Source organism: Lacerta agilis, chromosome 8, assembly GCF_009819535.1.
Source record: "Lacerta agilis isolate rLacAgi1 chromosome 8, rLacAgi1.pri, whole genome shotgun sequence".
In the NCBI taxonomy this organism is placed as follows: domain Eukaryota; kingdom Metazoa; phylum Chordata; class Lepidosauria; order Squamata; family Lacertidae; genus Lacerta; species Lacerta agilis.
The window spans coordinates 79,955,693-79,976,027 of record NC_046319.1 but is presented as its reverse complement, the minus strand read 5'-3'; the positions used below and the strand labels follow the sequence as shown (position 1 = coordinate 79,976,027).

General features: G+C 46.0%; 1 protein-coding gene across 1 annotated transcript; it reads left to right on the top strand.

Moving 5' to 3' along the window:
* The first annotated feature begins 628 nt into the window (after positions 1-628).
* Positions 629-19,871, top strand: LOC117051842 (cytochrome P450 2F3-like). Its single transcript, XM_033158537.1, has 9 exons — positions 629-846; positions 4,078-4,240; positions 7,998-8,147; positions 11,002-11,162; positions 11,345-11,521; positions 12,927-13,068; positions 17,076-17,263; positions 18,323-18,464; positions 19,603-19,871. Exons 1-9 carry the CDS (start codon positions 649-651, stop codon positions 19,782-19,784), a joined length of 1,503 nt encoding a protein of 500 aa, XP_033014428.1. The 5' UTR covers positions 629-648; the 3' UTR covers positions 19,785-19,871.
* The last annotated feature ends 464 nt before the right edge of the window (positions 19,872-20,335 follow it).

The window sequence follows — 20,335 nt, the reverse complement described above, 5'->3', positions numbered from 1 at the left end:
GCACGACTGAACAACAACAGAAGCATTTGGCCACTGCGAGAACAGGATGCTGGCCATAGATAGGCCATTGGCTTGGTCCAGCAAGCCCTTCTTGTGTTCTTATCATAGCTGTCAACTTTTCCCTTTTCTTGCGAGGAATCCTATTCGGAATAAGGGAGTTTCCCTTTTAAAAAGGGGAAAGTTGACAGCTATGGCTCTTATGTATGAAAATGCAGTATTTCATGAGAAATAAGAGGTTAGATCTGGTGGTTAGTGGTTTATATATGCTGTTTCTCATGCCACTGAACACAGAGCAAAATGGGCCTGCATCTTATGTATGAAAATGCAGTATTTCATGAGAAATAAGAGGTTAGATCTGGTGGTTAGTGGTTTATATATGCTGTTTCTCATGCCACTGAACACAGAGCAAAATGGGCCTCATCTGGATGAGCCCAGAGAAAGAGCCAGCTTGTTTTCATCCTGTGTCTCTGCCAGAAATATTCCTCCAACGGCAAACATGAGGTTAGCAAATGACAGCTCAGGGCATGCATTGTTTGCCAAGGGGGGCTTGTTCCAGGCAGTTAGAAGCTGGTCTCGCGGGCATCTATATAACTTCCCACTCCAGGTGAAATTGCAGACACCGCGACTCTACAGACTGCAGCCGGCGCAATGGAGCTCTTCCTCTCCAGGATAGATTTTGGAGGGGTTTTTGGCATCCTCCTGGCCATGGCCATCTCGTGCCTCCTCTTCCTCCACTGCTCCTCGAGAAAGAAGTTCAGGACCCTTCCTCCGGGGCCAGCCCCGCTCCCCTTCATCGGAAACATGCACCAAGTGGACATCAAGGAGCTGATAAATTCCCTGAAAGAAGTGAGACCACGGTAGCCAGGCAGGGGGGGTTGGGGGTCTATTTTTACAATTTCCACATCAGGTATGAAAGCAGGGCGGATTTTGGTTCTTTGAGGGCAGGAGAAGCCTAAAAGGGGGCTTCAGCCAGAGAAAATGAGAAAGAGCAACGAAAGTACCCCTGGCCATGCACAAAGTATCATTCTGTCGCTGTAAGATCTTCACAGCTAGTAGCAGCTCCTTGGGTGCTAGGGACTGGGGTTTGTTGTTGTTGTTGAGTTCCTCTTTTTATATTGTAATTTTATGTTGTGGACTGCCCTGAGAATAATAATAATAATAATAATAATAATAATAATAATAATAATAATAATAATTCTAAGCAGACGTGTGCCCCAGTACTTGAAAATAAGCGCTTTCTGCCTCAGTTGCCTTTCAGTTCAAGCAAGAAGAAGGTGCAGTTGGAAGGGGCTCAGTTTTCCTGTCGAAGGGGGCACCCCTGACCCTCTTTTTCTGCATTGCACAGGGACCAACTTTGGGTGTCTTAGCCCAGGGGGAGAATGGGGAAAGGGAGAAGCTGTAAGGCTCGGCTTTCTGCCTGTAGGACAATGAGGGGAGCAAGACAGAGGACTCATCCATAATTACCTTTTGCCCTGCACTTTATAGGCACAGCCCAGGAAAACCTGCTCTTTAATGCTGAACAGAAACAAATTGGATTGGTGGGTTTTCACAGGGAAAATGAAGGGCAAAACCCCCCAAAAAACACTCTGACATGGAACTTTAAAACGCAGACTTGTGCCTAGAAATGCAGCACAAAAGCATGTCTGGATGAGCCCAGAGAAAGAGGACCCGGGACTTTCTACCTCCACAAATTTAAAACCGGCCAAGTATCATGCTTTTGAGTGTAGTTTGTCTCAGCAGTAAGACTAGCCAGCAGTCAATATGCAAGCAATTAAGTGTTGGCGTGGGATGGGGAGGAATTTTATTCGGTGCACATTTAAAAATGGAATTTCCAGGTCTGTGCTTTCCGAAACAAGCTATGAACCGAATCACGGCTGTCCTCTGAAATTTGCACTTCTCTGAATTTTGCAGGGCAGTTCCCTGGCCAAGCAATGGGTGCATGTCTGGGGACAGAGGGCAAAGTGTATGTTAAAAGGCAAATAATATTGCAAATGGCATGCACCGATGCATTGCATTACGGGAAATTGCATTGCCAAATTCTGCTTCTTAGACAGAACTGCCAAAATGTCCACAGTAGGAGAAATTTGCACTAAAATGCTGAAGGATTTTTCAGGAGGTGTTTTCTTTATTTTTGTAAAGCATGCTGATGTGGAATGAAACCAGGCTGGATACACACACACACACACACACATATATATATATATATACACACACACACACACACACACACACACACACACATATATATATATATATATATATATATATATATTCATAATGTACATAAAACAGAGAGAACAGTTATAATGAAAAGTTGAAAAACAAAACTATAAAATAGTCACACATAATGAGTACAGTTGCACATGGGTTAAAATAACAAAATCCAAATATAAAATATCAGTGTTATCTGATCATCGAGTCTAGTTCCAAGTTTGCCAGGCTTGCGACAAGAGCTATCTTGAAAATGATTATTCTGCTGTATATGCAATAAAGGAATGCCGTCAAATAAAGACCATTGGGAGGTCCCAGGCCTTGTCAAAACCTCAAATTATGCATATTTTTCTCTATGATGGACATCTTGGGGCTGCTTTCCATTGAGCTGCCAAGATGAATTATTTTGACAATATATTGGTATCGTCAAAAAATATTTGGTATCATTAATTTTGGACAAGAAATGGTCTATTCAGTAATATTCATCATTTCCATCAAAATTAAACCCCAAATTTCTTGCACCAATCTACATTCCCACCATGTGATCATATGTAGCAAGTTTTATCTCAACCTCTCAGGCTATTAGGCAATAGAGAAGAAAGCATTTTCGTTACATTTGCAAAGGACTGTGATGCCATGGGTGGTGCGTTTTTTTAAAAAGCATTTTTATTAATTTTCCAACAAATACAGCCAATTAACATACCCATCAAATCATAGTAATCCAATTAAAAACAAGAAACTAAAATAAGAAACCCAATTACAATCAAATTATTCATTATTTATTTTTCCCGGGCTCCCCATAGTCTGGACCTTGAAGTATATCTCCAATATCTTCGTCTTGCTTTCTTCTGTTGTTCTCATATTTTCCACGTTCCGATCTTAACACTTTAGAGTTCTCCGTCCCTCGATATGCGATTCTCAATCATGTCAGAAATCAAAAATCCTTTCATCCATCAAGTACAGTTTTATTTGTGTGTGTGTGTGTGTGTGTGTGTGTGTGTGTGTCCACTGTCTATTTGCCAGCGCAGCTTTTCCTGACTTCATTCCAATACTCCAGGACTGTCTGCGGGTCTACGAGACAGTCCTCCCCCATCCTGGGGAGTCTGCCAGGGCCAATTACCCCCATATCGACCCTGAATTATCGGCACGGCTGAGGTCCGATCGTATGGTAGTCAGCCATTTCCCACCGCCGGAAACAGGAAGCTCCATGCGTGGTGCAATTTCAATGAGTTCTCCCTAAGAAACAGATTTTAAGGGTGGGTTTTGGTTTCTGCTAATCTCCTCTTGCCCCAAGATGTCCCAGAAGATGGAGCCACGGCTGTCCGAAATTAGGGCTGCCAACATACATCCAGAATTTCCCAGACATAGCTGGAATTTGGCCATTGGAAACAGTGTTTGGGTGCAGTTACAGGTAGGTAGCCGTAGTCAAAACAAAATAAAATAAAATAAATTCCTTCCAGTAGCACCTTAGAGACCAACTAAGTTTGTTCTTGGTATGAGCTTTTCGGTATCTGAAGAAGTGTGCATGCACACGAAAGCTCATACCAAGAACAAACTTAGTTGGTCTCTAAGGTGCTACTGGAAGGAAATGTTTGGGTGAAAATTGCTGAAATGTCCAGGAAAATCCAGGTGTGCGGCAACCCATGTCAGCAGTGTAGATTTGGCGAATTTCCTTAAAAATAGCTCAAAAACTTCATTTATTATTATTATTATTATTATTATTATTGGGATTTTGCAAACCAAAAAGCTCAACAACTTTAGGCAAAACTAAGAAAAGCTCAGCCACTTTTGTGTCCGGTTTTCCACTTTTTGAAATAATGGTGACCCTATCCTAAACAACTTCCTGCTTCCTTCTCCTCTTTGCAGCTCAGCAAGACCTACGGGCCAATGTACACCTTCCACCTGGGCTCCCGGCCTTGCGTGGTCCTCTCTGGCTACCAGGTGCTCAAGGAGGCTTTGATTGACAAGGCAGAGGAGTTCAGCGGCCGAGGAGACTTCCCCGCAGTCCAGATGTGGAGCAAGGGGAACGGTGAGGAAATGGGGAGTGGGGTGCCGACTTCGAAAAGGAAGCGCTGCGGCGGCTCCCCAAGTAGGGGGGTGAGATTACAGAGGGGGTGCTAAGAGGCAAGGGGACAGCAGGGAAGCCCCGGAAGTGGTGGTTAAAGACTCCTGCTAAGTGACGTTAAACCAGTTATTGGGAAGCTGGCCTCCCAATGGAAAGGCAAGTCAGAGGCGACTATGGGGTTGCGGCGCTCATCTCGCTTTCAGGCCGAGGGAGCTGGCGTTTGTCCACAGACAGTTTGCCGGGTCATGTGACCAGCATGACTAAATGTTAGAGATTTCAGAGTTGCCTACGTGCAGAAATTCATCTGTCTATCTCCAAGCAATTAACTAGTTGGCAGAAAGCCCAGATCTGCTCTCTCTCAGACCCTTAGCAATGACCTGTGATTGGTCAATGAGTTCCTAAAGACTGAGCTCTGTGTGAGAGCTTTGTGGTTAGTGTGTGGTGCAGGTGTTGGTGTGGAGAAAGTGGTCAGTGTAGAGAGAGAGAGAGAGAGAGAGGAAAAGATTTTATGTTTTGTTTCTTTTATTTTGTAAAGTCTGTAAATAGTAACTTATGGCAGTGTTTTTCAACCACTGTTCCGCGGCACACTAGTGTGCCGCGAGATGTTGCCTGGTGTTCCATGGGAAAAATTCGAAAGATTTGTGTTTATTTGATTCCTATTCAAGAGAATTACTTTATATATAGTCAATATAGGCACAGAGTTAATTTTTTAAACATTTTCTAATGGTGGTGTGCCTCGTGATTTTTTTCATGAAACAAGTGTGCCTTTGCCCAAAAAAGGTTGAAAAACACTGACTTATGGATGCTAGTTGATTCAATAAATACTGTATATAGTTATCCAGTGAGTTGCTGAGTTCCTGCGTTGTGCTGTCCAGTCAATTACACAACAGCCAGAAGCTTCCAGAAAAGTCTGCGTCTAACTCTGCGGTGTCCAGGAATACGTTATACTCCTGACACTAAATCTTAAGACTAAAGACCGTGACGAGTGCCAGAGCGCATGGAAACACAGTTTACTTTCCCGCCGCAGTGGTACCTATTTACAGTCGTACCTCTTGTTACGGCAGTCTCCGGTTGCGTTTTTTCAGGATACAAACACAGCAAACCCAGAAGTGTATACTTCCAGGTTTCGCCGTGCGTGCATGCACAGAAGCGCTCTATCGCGCCGCGCATATGTGCAGAAGCGGCACTCTAGTTACGGACTTTTCGGGGTGCGAATGGCACCCCGGAACGGATCGAGTCCATAACTAGAGGTACCACTGTATCAACTTGCACTGGTACGCTTTCGAACTGCTAGGAAGGCAGGAGCTGGGACAGAGCAATGGGAGCTTGCCCCGTGGCGGGGATTCGAACCGCTGACCTTGCGATCGGCAAGCTCAAGAGGCTCAGTGGTTTAGACCACAGCGCCACCATAGCAGCCTATAAAATGATGCTTGGCACGGAGAAAGTGGGCAGAGAAGAGGCTTTCCTCCCTCTCTGGTAACACTAGAATTCGTGGGCATCCGGCGAAGTTAAATGTTACAAGGTTCGGTACACGTAAAAGAAAGTCACGCAGCAACAGAGTTGAACTACGGAACTCACTGCCACAGGACGCAGGGGTGACCACCAAGTTGGGTGGCTTTGAAAGAGGATCAGACAAATTCATGGAGGTGGAGAGGGCTATCGGTGGCTCCCAGCCAGGGTGGCTTGGCTCTGCCTCCACGGTTGGAGGCAGCAATGGTTCTGAATGCCGGTTGTTGGAAACCAGAGGAGGGGAGAGGGCTCCCGTGCTTACTGTTTTCCCATAATGGGCATCTGGTTGGCCATTGTAAGAACAGAATGCTGAACTAGATGCCCGATCCAGCAGGCCCTTCTTATGTTTATGCTTTTCAGGTTTATATATTTCACTAATTTTACAATCATTTTAACATTTCAAAGCTTGACTTCCTTCTCCCTCTTTCTGCAGTGCCTTAAATTTTTTTTGAATATCTTCTGCATATCCAAATTAACTTAATTTGCTCATTTATTCATCTGCTTTCAATATATACTCTTATAAAACTGCAGGTTACTAGCATCCAATGTCCTTATCTGTTTACAATTTATCTGTAACTATTGAATAAACCATTTCCATTCTTTTTTTAAACAAGGTTTGTTGTCTTCCGGTAATCTTCACCATTTCTGCATGTTCCATAAGTTTTTGTATCCATTTATCGTTTGCTGGGACTTCTGCTTCTTTCCATTTTTGGACAAGTAACATTCTTGCTGCTGTAGTAGCCAACATAAATAAGTTTCTATACAGTTTATTGTTTTTTTCATTCAAAATAATCCTTTATTATCATTATTATAAACATCCAATGTACTGTCAGTTACATAATTTACAAATTTACAAATTTTCCATATCATGCCTTGCCATTCCAGAGACTAATAAATCGTTTAAAACCCAAAACTTGATGTCATTTTTCGTCTTTCCTAAAGTTCATTCTCTTTTATCCCCTCACATATAGTCTGTACAGCACATTTCCAATTTACTTTTTACTTTATTATCACAAAGGTAATAATGTTATAATAATGTTATAATAAAGTAATAATAAAAAATAAAAAATAAACAAAAATAACAATAACAATAGTAATTAACAAAATACAAAATAAAAAGGTTATATATATATATATATATATATATATATATATATATATATATATATATATATAAAATTAAATTAAAAACAAAAATTAAAATTAAATAAATTATAGTTTCCTATACAGTTTAGGTAGTTCTGTCCCTATAATTCCCAAAAGAAAAGCTTCTGGCTTTTTTTTTACAAATGTTATTTTAAACATCCTTTTTGATTCATTATATATCATTATATATGATGGCAGTGAGAGATTTTACTTTCTTGGGCTCCATGATCACTGCAGATGGTGACAGCAGTCACGAAATTAGAAGACGCCTGCTTCTTGGGAGGAAAGCAAAGACATCAAAGGCATCTTAAAAAGCAAAGACATCACCTTGCCGACAAAGGTCTGTATAGTTAAAGCTATGGTTTTCCCAGTAGTAATGTATGGAAGTGAGAGCTGGACCATAAAGAAGGCTGATCGCCGAAGAATGGGTGCTTTTGAATTATGGTGCTGGAGGAGACTCTTGAGAGTCCCATGGACTACAAGAAGATCAAACCTATCCATTCTGAAGGAAATGAGCCCTGAGTGCTCACTGGAAGGACAGATCCTGAAGTTGAGGCTCCAGTACTTTGGCTACCTCATGAGAAGAGAAGTCACCCTGGAAAAGACCCTGATGCTGGGAAAGATGGAGGGCACAAGGAGAAGGGGACGACAGAGGACAAGATGGTTGGACAATGTTCTCGAAGCTACCAACATGAGTTTGGCCAAACTGCGGGAGGCAGTGAAGAATAGGCGTGCCTGGCGTGCTCTGGTCCATGGGGTCACAAAGAGTCGGACACGACTGAATGACTGAACAACAAAATATCATTATGTTCTTATGACTTTATCAAATCCATCCATTGCATGAGGAATTGGTTTAATGACTAATGGGTCATTATCTCCCTAAGTGGGCTGTGTAGAGCACTATTTTAAATAAGGCTTTTGACACAGTAGAGTGGATATGCTGGGGATGAGTTTATGGGACCAAGGGGACTGTGGGCTTGACAAAGTCCTGGAATGACTGGGTTAGGGGCTTCTCACTGGGGGTTCATGCCACTGGCCCTGGGCCTATCCTTTGCTTTTCCCTCAGGGATCGTGTACGGCACTGGGGAGCGCTGGAGGCAGCTGCGCAGGTTTGCCATCAGCACCTTCAAGAACTTTGGGATGGGGAAGAGATCCATTGAGGAGCGGATCAAGGAAGAGGCTCAGTTCCTGGTGGCTGAGTTCCACAAAACTGAAGGTTAGTGGGGAAGGGGCTGCCCAGGGGCAGGGGGAGGGAGGAAAGGGATTTGCTCCTCCAATTTCCCAACATTTTCTTGAATAGGGTTGTTGTGGGGATTAAACGAGGAAGAGAACCGTGTATACCTCACCTCGAGCTCCCCGGAGGAAAAGCTGGGATACAAACGCATAAATAAATATTATTATTATAAAATCTGGTCCAAGAGAGAGAAAGGAAGCAGAAAATGAAGAAGAAGAAGAAGAAGAAGAAGAAGAAGAAGAAGAAGAAGAAGAAGAAGAAGAAGAAGAAGAAGAAGAAGAAAAGAGGAGTTTGGATTTGACATCCCGCTTTATCACTACCCGAAGGAGGCTCAAAGCGGCTGACATTCTCCTTTCCCTTCCTCCTCCCCCACAACAAACACTCTGTGAGGTGAGTGGGGCTGAGAGACTTCAGAGAAGTGTGACTAGCCCAAGGTCACCCAGCAGCTGCATGTGGAGGAGCGGAGACGCGAACCCGGTTCACCAGATTACCAGTCTACCGCTCTTAACCACTACACCACACTGGCTCTCAAAGGAGTGTGTTTATTATTGGATCCTTCAGCAATGTCGGGCCCTTTCCCCCTACTGAAAGCGAACTGATGAAAAGACTTCCTGTGATTTAAATTTTGAGGAAATCATAGGATCATAGAGCTGGAAGGGACACCCAAGGGTCATCTAGTCCAACCCCCTGCAATGCAGGAATATCAGCTAAAGCATTCATGACAGGTGGCCTTAGCTCATACTTTAAAATAACAATCTTGGATGGTGGGTGTTAGATAACACATTTTTCCATCTCCACTGTATTAAGCAGCTGGTCCCTTACCTTTCCCGCCCCAACTTGGCCACAGTGATCCGTGCGACAGTCAACTCCAGGCTTGATGACTGTAACTCGCTCTACGCGGGGCTGCCCTTGAAGCTGACCCAGAAACTCCAGCGGGTGCAGAATGCCGCAGCGAGGCTCCTTACGGGGTCCTTGCCGCAGGATCACATTCATCCAGTGCTTTACCAGCTGCACTGGCTCCCGGTGGAGTACAGGGTCAGGTTTAAGGTGCTGGTTTTGACCTTTAAAGCCCTATGCGGCCTAGGACCCTCTCCTGGTATGGACCTTAACAACACTTTGGAGGTCCCGAGCCTCAAGGAGGTTAGATTGGTCTCAACTAGGGCCAGGGCCTTTTCAGCACTGGCCCCGACTTAGTGGAACTCTCTGTCACAAGAGACCAGGGCCCTGCGGGATTTGACATCTTTCCACAGGGCCTGCAAGACGCAGCTGTTCCGCCTGGCCTTTGGCTTGGACTCACTCTGACCCCTTATATGGGCTTTTTTGCTGGCCCATGTAGGACCAGCATGGATAGCTGGCTCGGGTGAATATCTGATGTTTCCTCCCATTATGGTCTTGATTTATGGGCTGCTACTAAAATGAGGCTGCATTTTAAGCCTTATTTTAATTGTTTGTTTGTTTGTTTGTTTGTTTCCATTACGTTTTATTGTAATTTATATTTGGTGTTAGCTGCCCTGAACCCGGCCCTGGCTGGGGAGGGTGGGGTATAAATAAAAATTATTATTATTATTATTATTATTATTATTATTATTATTACCGAAGAATTGATGCTTTTGAATTATGATCGCCGAAGAATTGATGCTTTTGAATTATGGTGCTGGAGGAGACTCTTGAGAGTCCCATGGACTGCAAGAAGATCAAACCTATCCATTCTTAAAGAAATCAGCCCTGAGTGCTCACTGGAAGGGCAGATCCTGAAGTTGAGGCTCCAGTACTTTGGCCACCTCATGAGAAGAGAAGACTCCCTGGAAAAGACCCTGATGTTGGGAAAGATGGAGGGCACAAGGAGAAGGGGACGACAGAGGAGGAGATGGTTGGACAGTGTTCTCGAAGCAACTGGCATGAGTTTGGCCAAACTGCAGGAGGCAGTGAAGGATAGGGGTGCCTGGCGTGCTCTGGTCCATGGGGTCACGAAGAGTCGGACACGACTGAACAACTGAACAACAACAAATTATTATTACAGAGCCCTTCTTGCGTAACAAAACTTTAGTTTAGGGATATCCAGATGGGCAGGGTAATAATAAATAAAATTAATGTTATTATTATTATTATTATTATCATCATCATCATCATCATTATCCCATTTCAGCCTTCACAAACCTGTTGCTCTCTGGATGTCTTGGGCTACAAAGCCCATCAACCTAGGCCAGCACAGCCATTGTAGAAATTGTAAACATCTGTAAACATCAGGAGAGCAAGAGGTTGGAATCATAGACCTGCAGGAGGTCTCCCCAGGGGTCTTCTAGCCCAACCCCCTTCAATGCAGGAACCACAGCTAAAAAATCCCTGACAGTTGGCCTTCATCGGAGGAGAGTCCACCGCCTTCCAAGGTGAAGGTAAAGGGACCCGTGACCATTAGGTCCAGTCACGGACGACTCTGGGGTTGCGGCGCTCATCTCGCTTTACTGGCCGAGGGAGCTGGCGTACAGCTTCCGAGTCATGTGGCCAGCATGACTAAGCCACTTCTGGCGAACCAGAACAGCGCACAGAAATGCCATTTACCTTCCCGCCAGAGCGATACCTATTTATCTACTTGCACTGTGTGCTTTCGAACTGCTAGGTTGGCAGGAGCAGGGACCGAGCAATGGGAGCTCACCCCGTCGCGGGGATTCGAACCGCCGACCTTCTGATCGGCAAGCCCTAGGCTCTGTGGTTTAACCCACAGCGCCAAGGTAGTCCATTTAAAAGAGAAGGGCGGCTGTTGGGGCTGTCACTAGAGGAAGTCTGTGAAAGCTGCTTTTAAAAACAATATATCTGCTTCATCTCGGTTTACTCTCAGGCAAACCCTTTGACCCTACCTTCTTCCTGAGCTGCGCTGGCTCCAACATTATCTGCACCTTAGTTTTCGGGGACCGCTTTGAATACACGGACAAGAAATTCCTCATGCTGCTGGACCTCATCAACAGCAACTGGAAGCTCATGAGCTCCACCTGGGGACAGGTGAGTCCAAGCCAGCGGGGGGAGAAGGGAAACTGGGGCTGGAGGGTGTTAGATGAGGTGGGCCTTTGGTCAGAAACAGCAGCCTGGCTCTCCTGGCTCCTCTTATGGACACAATCAAAAGAAAGGTGTGGGGAATGCACTGGGGAGTGTGCGTAAACTGGGGTCTTCTTCTCCTGTTCTAGATGCTCTTTGCCTTCCCAAAGATCATGAAGTACATCCCTGGGCCTCACCGCCAGATCTACAAAAACTACCTGAAGCTGGCCAAGTTTGTGGGCGAGCGGCTGGAGATGAACCGGCAAACTCTGGACGTCAACAACCCCCGGGATTTCATCGACTGCTTCCTCATCAAAATCCAGCAGGTATCCGCAGCATCCCAAGGAGCTGCCATTAATTCCAGATCGCTTCCCTCTTTGCCAGGAAAACTCCAGTTTTGTGAGCAGGAGGAGCAAGCAGGAGGAGGTTTCTATAACAGTGGTTTCTCAACCGACTGCAATTTAGCTATTTTATTTCACATAATTTATATACCACTCGGTTGTAAAACAACAACAATCTCAAAGCGCGCTACGAAAAAAGATAAAACTATAAGATAATCAGTAAGGAAAAATCAGGAATTTCTTTTGAAAAGTTAAAATAGCAATAGACTAAAAATAGATTAAGACACGCACAAACTTTCTAAGCATCTGGGTAGGTTTGTTTAAACAAACATGTTTTTAGGAGGTGTCGAAAAAAGGACAGTGAAGGGGCCTGCTTGATATAAAGTGGCAGAGAGTTCCAAAGTGCCAAAAATATTGAGATCTCACAAGTGCAGAAGGAGTGGGGCGGGAACGCTGTCTCGGCGTCTGTGATTTCCTTCGGTTTCGGGGACCCCCTCCAACACCTCAGCATGTCCTTTTCAGGTCCAGGAAGCCCTCCCAGACCTTTGGGGGGTTGTGAAGCCTAGCAAACCCCCTTATTTAGCCTCACTGGAGAGTGCTTGCTACAGAGCTCCGAGGCAAGCACCCGTTAGCGATCCGCGGGAAACCGGAAGTTTTTGATGTTGAGCTTCAGACCATATTTTGCGCTCTCCTCTTTCACCCTCATTAAAAGGTTCTTCAATTCCTCCTCACTTTTTGCCATCAAGGTTGTGTCAGCAGCATATCTGAGGTTGTTGATATTTCTTCCGGCAATCTTAATTCCATCTTGGGATTCATCCAGTCCAGCCTTTCGCATGATGAATTCTGCACATAAGTTAAATAAGCAGAGAGACAATATACAGCCTTGTCGTACTCCTTTCCCAATTTTGAACCAATCAGTTGTTCCATATCCAGTTCTAACTGTAGCTTCTTGTCCCACATAGAGATTTCTCGTGGGCCGGATTGAGAAGGCAATTTGGCCGCATCCGGCCCCCGGGCCTTAGTTTGGGGACCCCTGCTCTAGTCACTGCTTCTCAATTTGTATTGCATTTCATGTACTGTGGCTTGCCGTTGTTTTATTGATTATAGCTTAGAAAATATTTATTGTAAATGTTGAGTGGATTTCTGTTTAACTTTTATATGTTATTATTATTCAATACTATTCCAACAATTGTTGAACGTTACTTTTTTAACGTAGGTTGCCGATTTCAAAGTTATGTTTCATCATCACGTTTTTGTATTTCGTTAGATTGTTGTAAGGCGTACATTTTTTGTTCCTTCAGCTTGTAAGCCGCCTTGAGCACTGTAAAATAGAAAGATGGTATACAAATTTAAAATGAGGATGGTGATGATGATGATATCCCTGTTGCAGGAAAAAAACAACCCGGAGACACACTTCAACGAAGACACCATGTCGAAGACCACGGTGAACCTCTTCTTTGCCGGGACGGAGACGGTCAGCTCGACCTTGAGATACGGGCTCCGAATTCTCATGAGGCACCCCAAGGTGGAAGGTCAGCTTCCAAAAGCCATGGGGGGGGTGAGGTCCAACCTGCCCACCAGGAATGGAAAAAGACAGAGAAATCTTCTATTTATTTGCTTTTCGTATTTTATATACAGTACCACCTTTTTCTCTAAGGAGCTGCAGGTGACACACACGTCTCTCCTCATTTACTCCCCACAACAACCCTGTGAGGTAGGTTAGGCTCAGAAGCATAGAATCATAGAGTTGGAAGGGGAGCTCAGGGTCATCTACCCCACCCGTTGCGATGCAGGAATTTCAACTAAAGCAGGGACTAGTCTCCAAAGTCACACCCCGTGACCGCCTCTCCTGGTATGTCCCGTGTAGGACCTTAAGGTCCTCAAATAATAATCTTTTGGAGGTCCCGAGCAACAAAGATGCTAGGTTGGCCTCAACTAGGGCCAGGGCCTTCTCAGTATTGGCCCCGACTTGGTGGAACAGTCTATCACAAGAGACCAGGGCCCTGCGGGATTTGGCATCTTTCCGCAGGGCCTGCAAGTCGGAGCTGTTCCACCTGGCCTTTGGGTTGGTTTCTGTTTGATATTTATGCTTCATTCTTTTATTGGTGGGTTATTTGAAAATGAGACTGCAGTTTTAATATTGAATTTTTAAATTTGTATTTTAATCTGTTATTTTAAATTGATTGTGTTTATGTTTTTGCTGTGATTTTAATTAGTATTAGCCGCCCTGAGCCCGGTTTTTGGCTGGGAAGGGCGGGGTATAAATAAAAAATTATTATTATTATTATTATTATTATTATTATTATTATTATTATTATTGAGTCGGGATTTGAATCTCAGCCTCCCATAGGGTTGCCATATTTCAAAATGGTATATACAAAAAAGATACCCCTGTGTTGCAAACTACAAGCAGGATGTGAAAAAAGGCAACGCGTGGACCAAATAATGTAGGGCAAAATATTTCTTTACAATGTCAAATAATATGCAGCAAAATTTCTTTATAATGTCAAATAATATGCAGTGAAATAATATACAGTGTACTTATCCAGAATGCTGTCTTCACTGCATATTATTTGACATTATAAAGAAATTTCGCTGCATATTATTTGACATTATAAAGAAATATTTTGCCCTACATTATTTGGTCCACGTGTTGCCTTTTTTCATATCCATATCATATTTCAAAATGGTGACAATCCGGACACAGGAGTTATTGAGCTTTTTGCAAAACGTTGTTGAGCTTCCTTTTGCAAAATCTCAGTTTTTAAAAAGGGAAGATTTGGGGCTATTTTTAAGGAAATAGGCCAAAATCTCCACTTGCAACATGGACATTGCAGCAATTTCTGCCTGGACAACTGTTTCCGATTGCCGTATTCCGGCTATTTCTGGGGGATTCCACACATATGGCAACCCTAGTCTCCCAGGCCCTAGTCCAGTGCTCTTAACCACTGCACCATGGGAGGTGCAAAAAAATAAAATAAAACCCACTTTGGGGAAACACAAGGCTGGTGTGATTTTCAGGAGGGACAAATCCTATAAACAGATTTGGAATATGCAGTCAGAAGGAAGCCAGTACAGCACCCCTGAACCACACAGTGATCAATCAGGTGACAAAGCCACAGCCAAGGAGGCACAATGGCCAGAGAGGGCTGCTAGCTTCTAGTCCAGTCTGAGGTTGCTCTGAATTGCCCAAGTCTCATGTACTGAAATCCCACAGAAGAGCTAGAACTGGTCCCTGGGTTTCATGTTGTTGTTGTTGTTGTTGTTCAGTTGTTCAGTCGTGTCCGACTCTTCGTGACCCCATGGACCAGAGCACGCCAGGCATGCCTATCCTTCACTGCCTCTCGCAGTTTGGCCAAACTCATGCTAGTCACTTCGAGAACACTGTCCCACCATCTCATCCTCTGTCGTCCCCTTCTCCTTGTGCCCTCCGTCTTTCCCAACATCAGGGTCTTTTCCAGGGAGTCTTCTCTTCTCATGAGGTGGCCAAAGTACTGGAGTCTCAGCTTCAGGGTCTGTCCTTCCAGTGAGCACTCAGGGCTGATTTCTTTGAGAATGAATAGGTTTGATCTTTTTGCAGTCCATGGGACTCTCAAGAGTCTCCTCCAGCACCATAATTCAAAAGCATCAATTCTTCGGCCATCAGCCTTCTTGATGGAACAGCTCTCACTTCCGTACATTACTACTGGGAAAACCATAGCTTTAACTATACGGACCTTTGTCGGCAAGGTGATGTCTTTGCTTTTTAAGATGCTGTCTAGGTTTGTCATTGCTTTTCTCCCAAGAAGCAGGCGTCTTCTAATTTCGTGACTGCTGTCACCATCTGCAGTGATCATGGAACCCAAGAAAGTGAAATCTCTCACTGCCTCCACTGCAATCTCTCAGTGGAGGCAGAGATTTCACTGCCTCCACTGAGAGATTGCAGTGGAGGCCCCATAGGGTTGCCATATTTCAAAATGGTATATACAAAAAAGATACCCCTGTGTTGCAAACTACAAGCAGGATATGAAAAAAGGCAACACGTGGACCAAATAATGTAGGGCAAAATATTTCTTTATAATGTCAAATAATATGCAGCGAAATTTCTTTATAATGTCAAATAATATGCAGTGAAATAATATACAGTGTACTTATCCGGAATGCTGTCTTCACTGCATATTATTTGACATTATAAAGAAATATTTTGCCCTACATTATTTGGTCCACATGTTGCCTTTTTTCACATCCATATCATATTTCAAAATGGTGACAATCCGGACACAGGAGTTATTGAGCTTTTTGCAAAACGTTGTTGAGCTTCCTTTTGCAAAATCTCGATTTTAAAAAAGGGAAGGTTTGGGGCTATTTTTAAGGAAATACGCCAAAATCTTCCACTTGCAACATGGACATTGCAGCAATTTCTGCCTGGACAACTGTTTCCGATTGCCGTATTCCGGCTATTTCTGGGGGATTCCACACATATGGCAACCCTAGTCTTCCAGGCCCTATCCAGCGCTCTTAACCACTGCACCATGGGAGGTGCAAAAAAATAAAATAAAACCCACTTTGGGGAAACACAAGGCTGGTGTGATTTTCAGGAGGGACAAATCCTATAAACAGATTTGGAATATGCAGTCAGAAGGAAGCCAGTACAGCACCCCTGAACCACACAGCGATCAATCAGATGACAAAGCCACAGCCAGGGAGGCACAATGGCCAGAGAGGGCTGCAAGCTTCTAGTCCAGTCTGAGGTTGCTCTGAATTGCCCAAGTCTCATGTACTGAAATCCCACGGAAGAGCTAGAACTGCTCCCTGGGTTTCATGTTGTTGTTGTTGTTGTTCAGTAGTTCAGTCGTGTCCGACTCTTCGTGACCCCATGGACCAGAGCACGCCAAGCACGCCTATCCTTCACTGCCTCTCGCAGTTTGGCCAAACTCATGTTAGTAGCTTCGAGAACACTGTCCAACCATCTCATCCTCTGTCGTCCCCATCTCCTTGTGCCCTCCATCTTTCCCAACATCAGGGTCTTTTCTAGGGAGTCTTCTCTTCTCATGAGGTGGCCAAAATCTTGGAGCCTCAACTTCAGGACCTGTCCTTCCAGGGTGCACTCAGGGCTGATTTCTTTGAGAATGGATAGGTTTGATCTTCTTGCAGTCCATGGGACTCTCAAGAGTCTCCTCCAGCACCATAATTCAAAAGCATCCATTCTTCGGCGATCAGCCTTCTTCAGCCGAAGGCTGAAGGCTGGGTTTCATAAGCTCATGGAATTGCAGAGCTGGAAGGGACCCCGAGGGTCATCCAAACCAACCCCCTGCCGTGCTGGAATCATGCTCAATAAGCTCATTGAAATCAGTGGGTCAAAGGGGGGCCTGTTCTAGGGCAGCTTTGTCTGCATTCGCCTTCCCAAACTCCTGCGCCCTCTCCCTTTCTGCTCCCACCCACCCTTGACATGGGCTCTTCTAGCCGTTAACCCATTGCAAACCACAGCGGCCCATTTCCCTGTCCGTCGCCCCATCTGGGGCCGTTTTAGAGCTTTTCCCGCCCTCCTTCCTTGCTGCAGAGAAGCTCCACGAAGAGATTGACCGGGTGATCGGGGTGAACCGCAGCCCCTGCATGGAGGACAGGAGCCGGATGCCCTACACGGACGCCGTCATCCACGAGATCCAGCGCTACGCCGACATCGTCCCCATGGGGGTGCCCCACACCGTCACGCGAGATATTGAGTTCCGTGGATACACCCTCCCCAAGGTTTGTGGGGAAAGGGGGCAGTGCACCCCACAGGGGACAGCGAAGGTCTCCTTCTGTAGGACCCCCATTGGCAGCACCCTGCCTTGACACCCCATGGGCTGCTTTCTCAGTCCTGAAGCCTGCTAGGAAGATCTCTGTCCTCTGAGCCTAGATGAGCAAGACCTGGCCATGCGTCCTTTTAGCAGAAGGCACTCCACGCTTGCTCCCTTTTACATTATGAGGTGGCCTTGGAAACAGGGCATTTCATAGAATCATGGAGGGGACCCCCAAGGGCCATCTAGCCCAACCCCCCTTGCAATGCAGGAATCTCAACTCAAGCATCCATGGCAGATGGACATCCAACCTCTGCTTGAAAACCTCCAAGGAAGGAGAGCCCACCACCTCCTGAGGGAGTCCGTTCCACTGTTGAACAGCTCTTTCCGTCAAAACGGTTTTCCATATGTTGAGCCGGAATCTCCTTTCTTGTCACTTGAAGCCATGGGTTCGAGTCCTACCCTCCAGGGCAGGAGGAGACAAGCTTCATCCCTCTTCCACGGGACAGCCCTTGAGATATTTATATGCCAGCTTCTCTTCCAAAGAGCTCGAGGTGGCGCAAAGGGCTCTCCTCCCCCTCCGTGTGTCACCCATACAACAACCCTGTGGGCAAAGAGATGGTGACTGACTCACCCAAGGTCACTACTAGGCTTCATGGCTGAGTGGGGATTCGAACCCCAGTCCCCAAGGTCAGAAGCCACCGCTCTCACCATTGTGCCACACTGAGCTAAGCTCAGAAGAGCTTTCCCTCAACTGAAGGTACGTCACTCACACATAGGAAGTGACTGCCACAGCAAGTCGGACGGACCATCTGGTCTACCTACCTCAGTGTTGTCCACATTGGTGGGCAGCAGTGGCTCTCCTATTCCTACCCAGAGATGGAAATTGGGACCTTCTGCCGGAAGCGCAGGTGCTCCTAGAGCCAAGGCCCATGACTCCCCATGACTCAACCCCCGTCTACCAGGGATTTCTTGCCCTTGGTTCTCAACCACGCCTTCCTCCTGCTCCTCTCCCTCCAACCCACAGGACCTCAACATCATCCCCCTGATCTGCACGTCTCAGTTTGACCCCACGCAGTTCAAGAGTCCGACCTCCTTTGACCCGACTCATTTCCTGGACGAGAGCGGGCGGTTCAAGAAGAACGATGCCTTCATGGCTTTCTCGGCAGGTAAGGGCAGGACAGGGGTTCAGGTCCTGCTTGTGGGTTCCCCCATCATGGGCATCTGGGCAACCACTGTGAGAACAGGATGCCCGGCTAGATGGAATCGTGGAACTGTAGAATTGGGAGGAACCCCGATTCAATGCAGGAATCCCAACTAAAGCATCCATGGCAGGTGGTCACCCAACCTCTGCTTTGAAACACCAAGGAACAAGAATCTACAACCTCCCCAGGGAGATCACTCGGAAATCACAGAACTGTAGAGTTGGAAGGGGCCATCTAGCCCCGCATCTGGTCCACTCTTCTTATGGGCCTTTTCGGTGGTGGCTCCCTGTTTGCGGAATGCTCTCCCCAGAGAGACTCGCCTGGCTCCAAGCGAAAACAGTCTCTTTACCCAGGCCTATGGCTATTAGGTTTTGGGACACGGGTGGCACTGTGGGTTAAGACACAGAGCCTAGGGCTTGCCAATCAGAAGGTCGGCGGTTCAAGTATAAAATGAAATAATGTAGGTGGTTTCCGGGATAACGGTGTCAAGGCAAGCTCCCTCTTTGCTTTGTCTACGTGAGTAAGAGCGTTTATAACAATAATACGCTGATAAAGAGACTGAGAAGGGTCTCAATTCAGAAATAATAATTACAAACCAGCAGTCTTATCAGCAAAAGATCCCGGGAGTTGCTAGAAGGACTCTGTTGGCAGGAACTTTAAATCTCTCCCCCATCTTGCAGCCCGTCAGATTAACCGTGAACTCGTTAAAGTCGCTCTGACCACCTTGAAATTAGTCATGGTTCTGACAAGGCAATGCTATAGTACTAGTAGTAGTAGTAGTAGTAGTAGTAGTAGTAGTAGTAGTAATGATAATAATTCTGCAGTGCATACACAGCCACTGGGCTGAATCCAGCTTGCAGACATCTCCCCTTGGGTCTCCTTAAGTGAAAGGGGCGGGAGGGATTTAAAGACCATGAAAAGAGGGGATAGGATCCAAAGGGTCTTCTGTTACCCAAGAAGGTCTGCTCCACTGTGGACCACCTGGGGACTCCCTCCCTAAGCCCACCTTCAAATGATGTCCAAGCAGATCTAGAGCCTCCTTTGCCTGACGCTCGAAGGCACAGAGGCATTTCTGTCCCTCTTCCTTCTCACCCCTTCGCAGGCAAGCGAGTGTGCCTGGGAGAAAGCCTGGCTATCATGGAACTCTTCATCTTCCTCACCACCATCCTGCAGAACTTCAAGCTGAAGCCCTTGGTGAAACCCGAGGACATTGACATCACGCCGGAGTCCACGGGGCTGGGGAGCATCCCTCGGCCCTACCAGTTCTGCCTCATCGCCCGGTAAAAAAGACACTGCGCTCGAAGGCCAGGCTGCTGCTCATCCCCCTGCAGGCAGACATAGAATCATGGAAGTGTAGAGTCAGGGGGGCCTCCCAAAGGTCATCCATTCCAACCCCCTGCAAGGCAGGAACCTCAACTAAAGCATCCATGACAGGGGGCCATCCAACCTCTGCTTAAAAACCTCCAAGGAAGAGCCATCACCTTCTGAGGGAGTCTACTCTACTGTCAAACAGCAGTTTTTTCTGAATGGCTGTGGCAATCCATTGTGCAAGGGCCTCCTCTCTCTCTCTCTCTCTCTCTCTCTCTCTCTCTCTCTCTCTCCACCCTCTTGCCTGTTGCTGTGGTCCGTCGTCCTGCAGCCGTCCTGCCGTCTGTCATCCTTTCTCCCTGACTGACTCTCCGGGGTCAGCATTGAGGTCAATAAACTTGCCCACCCATCCAAGGCCTCAGCTGAGAATGTGTCGACATCTCAGTTATCTCATCTACGCCCTACACAACCATGAAAGGCCGGGAGGTCACGGCACTCTGGGGTTTGTTTGTGTTTTTTTTTTACAA

Bases quoted from the DNA above. Each gene is read 5' to 3' on its own strand.
- LOC117051842 (XM_033158537.1), top strand. From the start codon at position 649: ATGGAGCTCTTCCTCTCCAGGATAGATTTTGGAGGGGTTTTTGGCATC. The intron at 847-4,077 runs GTGAGACCACGG...TCCTCTTTGCAG, and splicing joins TGATAAATTCCCTGAAAGAA to CTCAGCAAGACCTACGGGCC. The intron at 18,465-19,602 runs GTAAGGGCAGGA...ACCCCTTCGCAG, and splicing joins CTTCATGGCTTTCTCGGCAG to GCAAGCGAGTGTGCCTGGGA.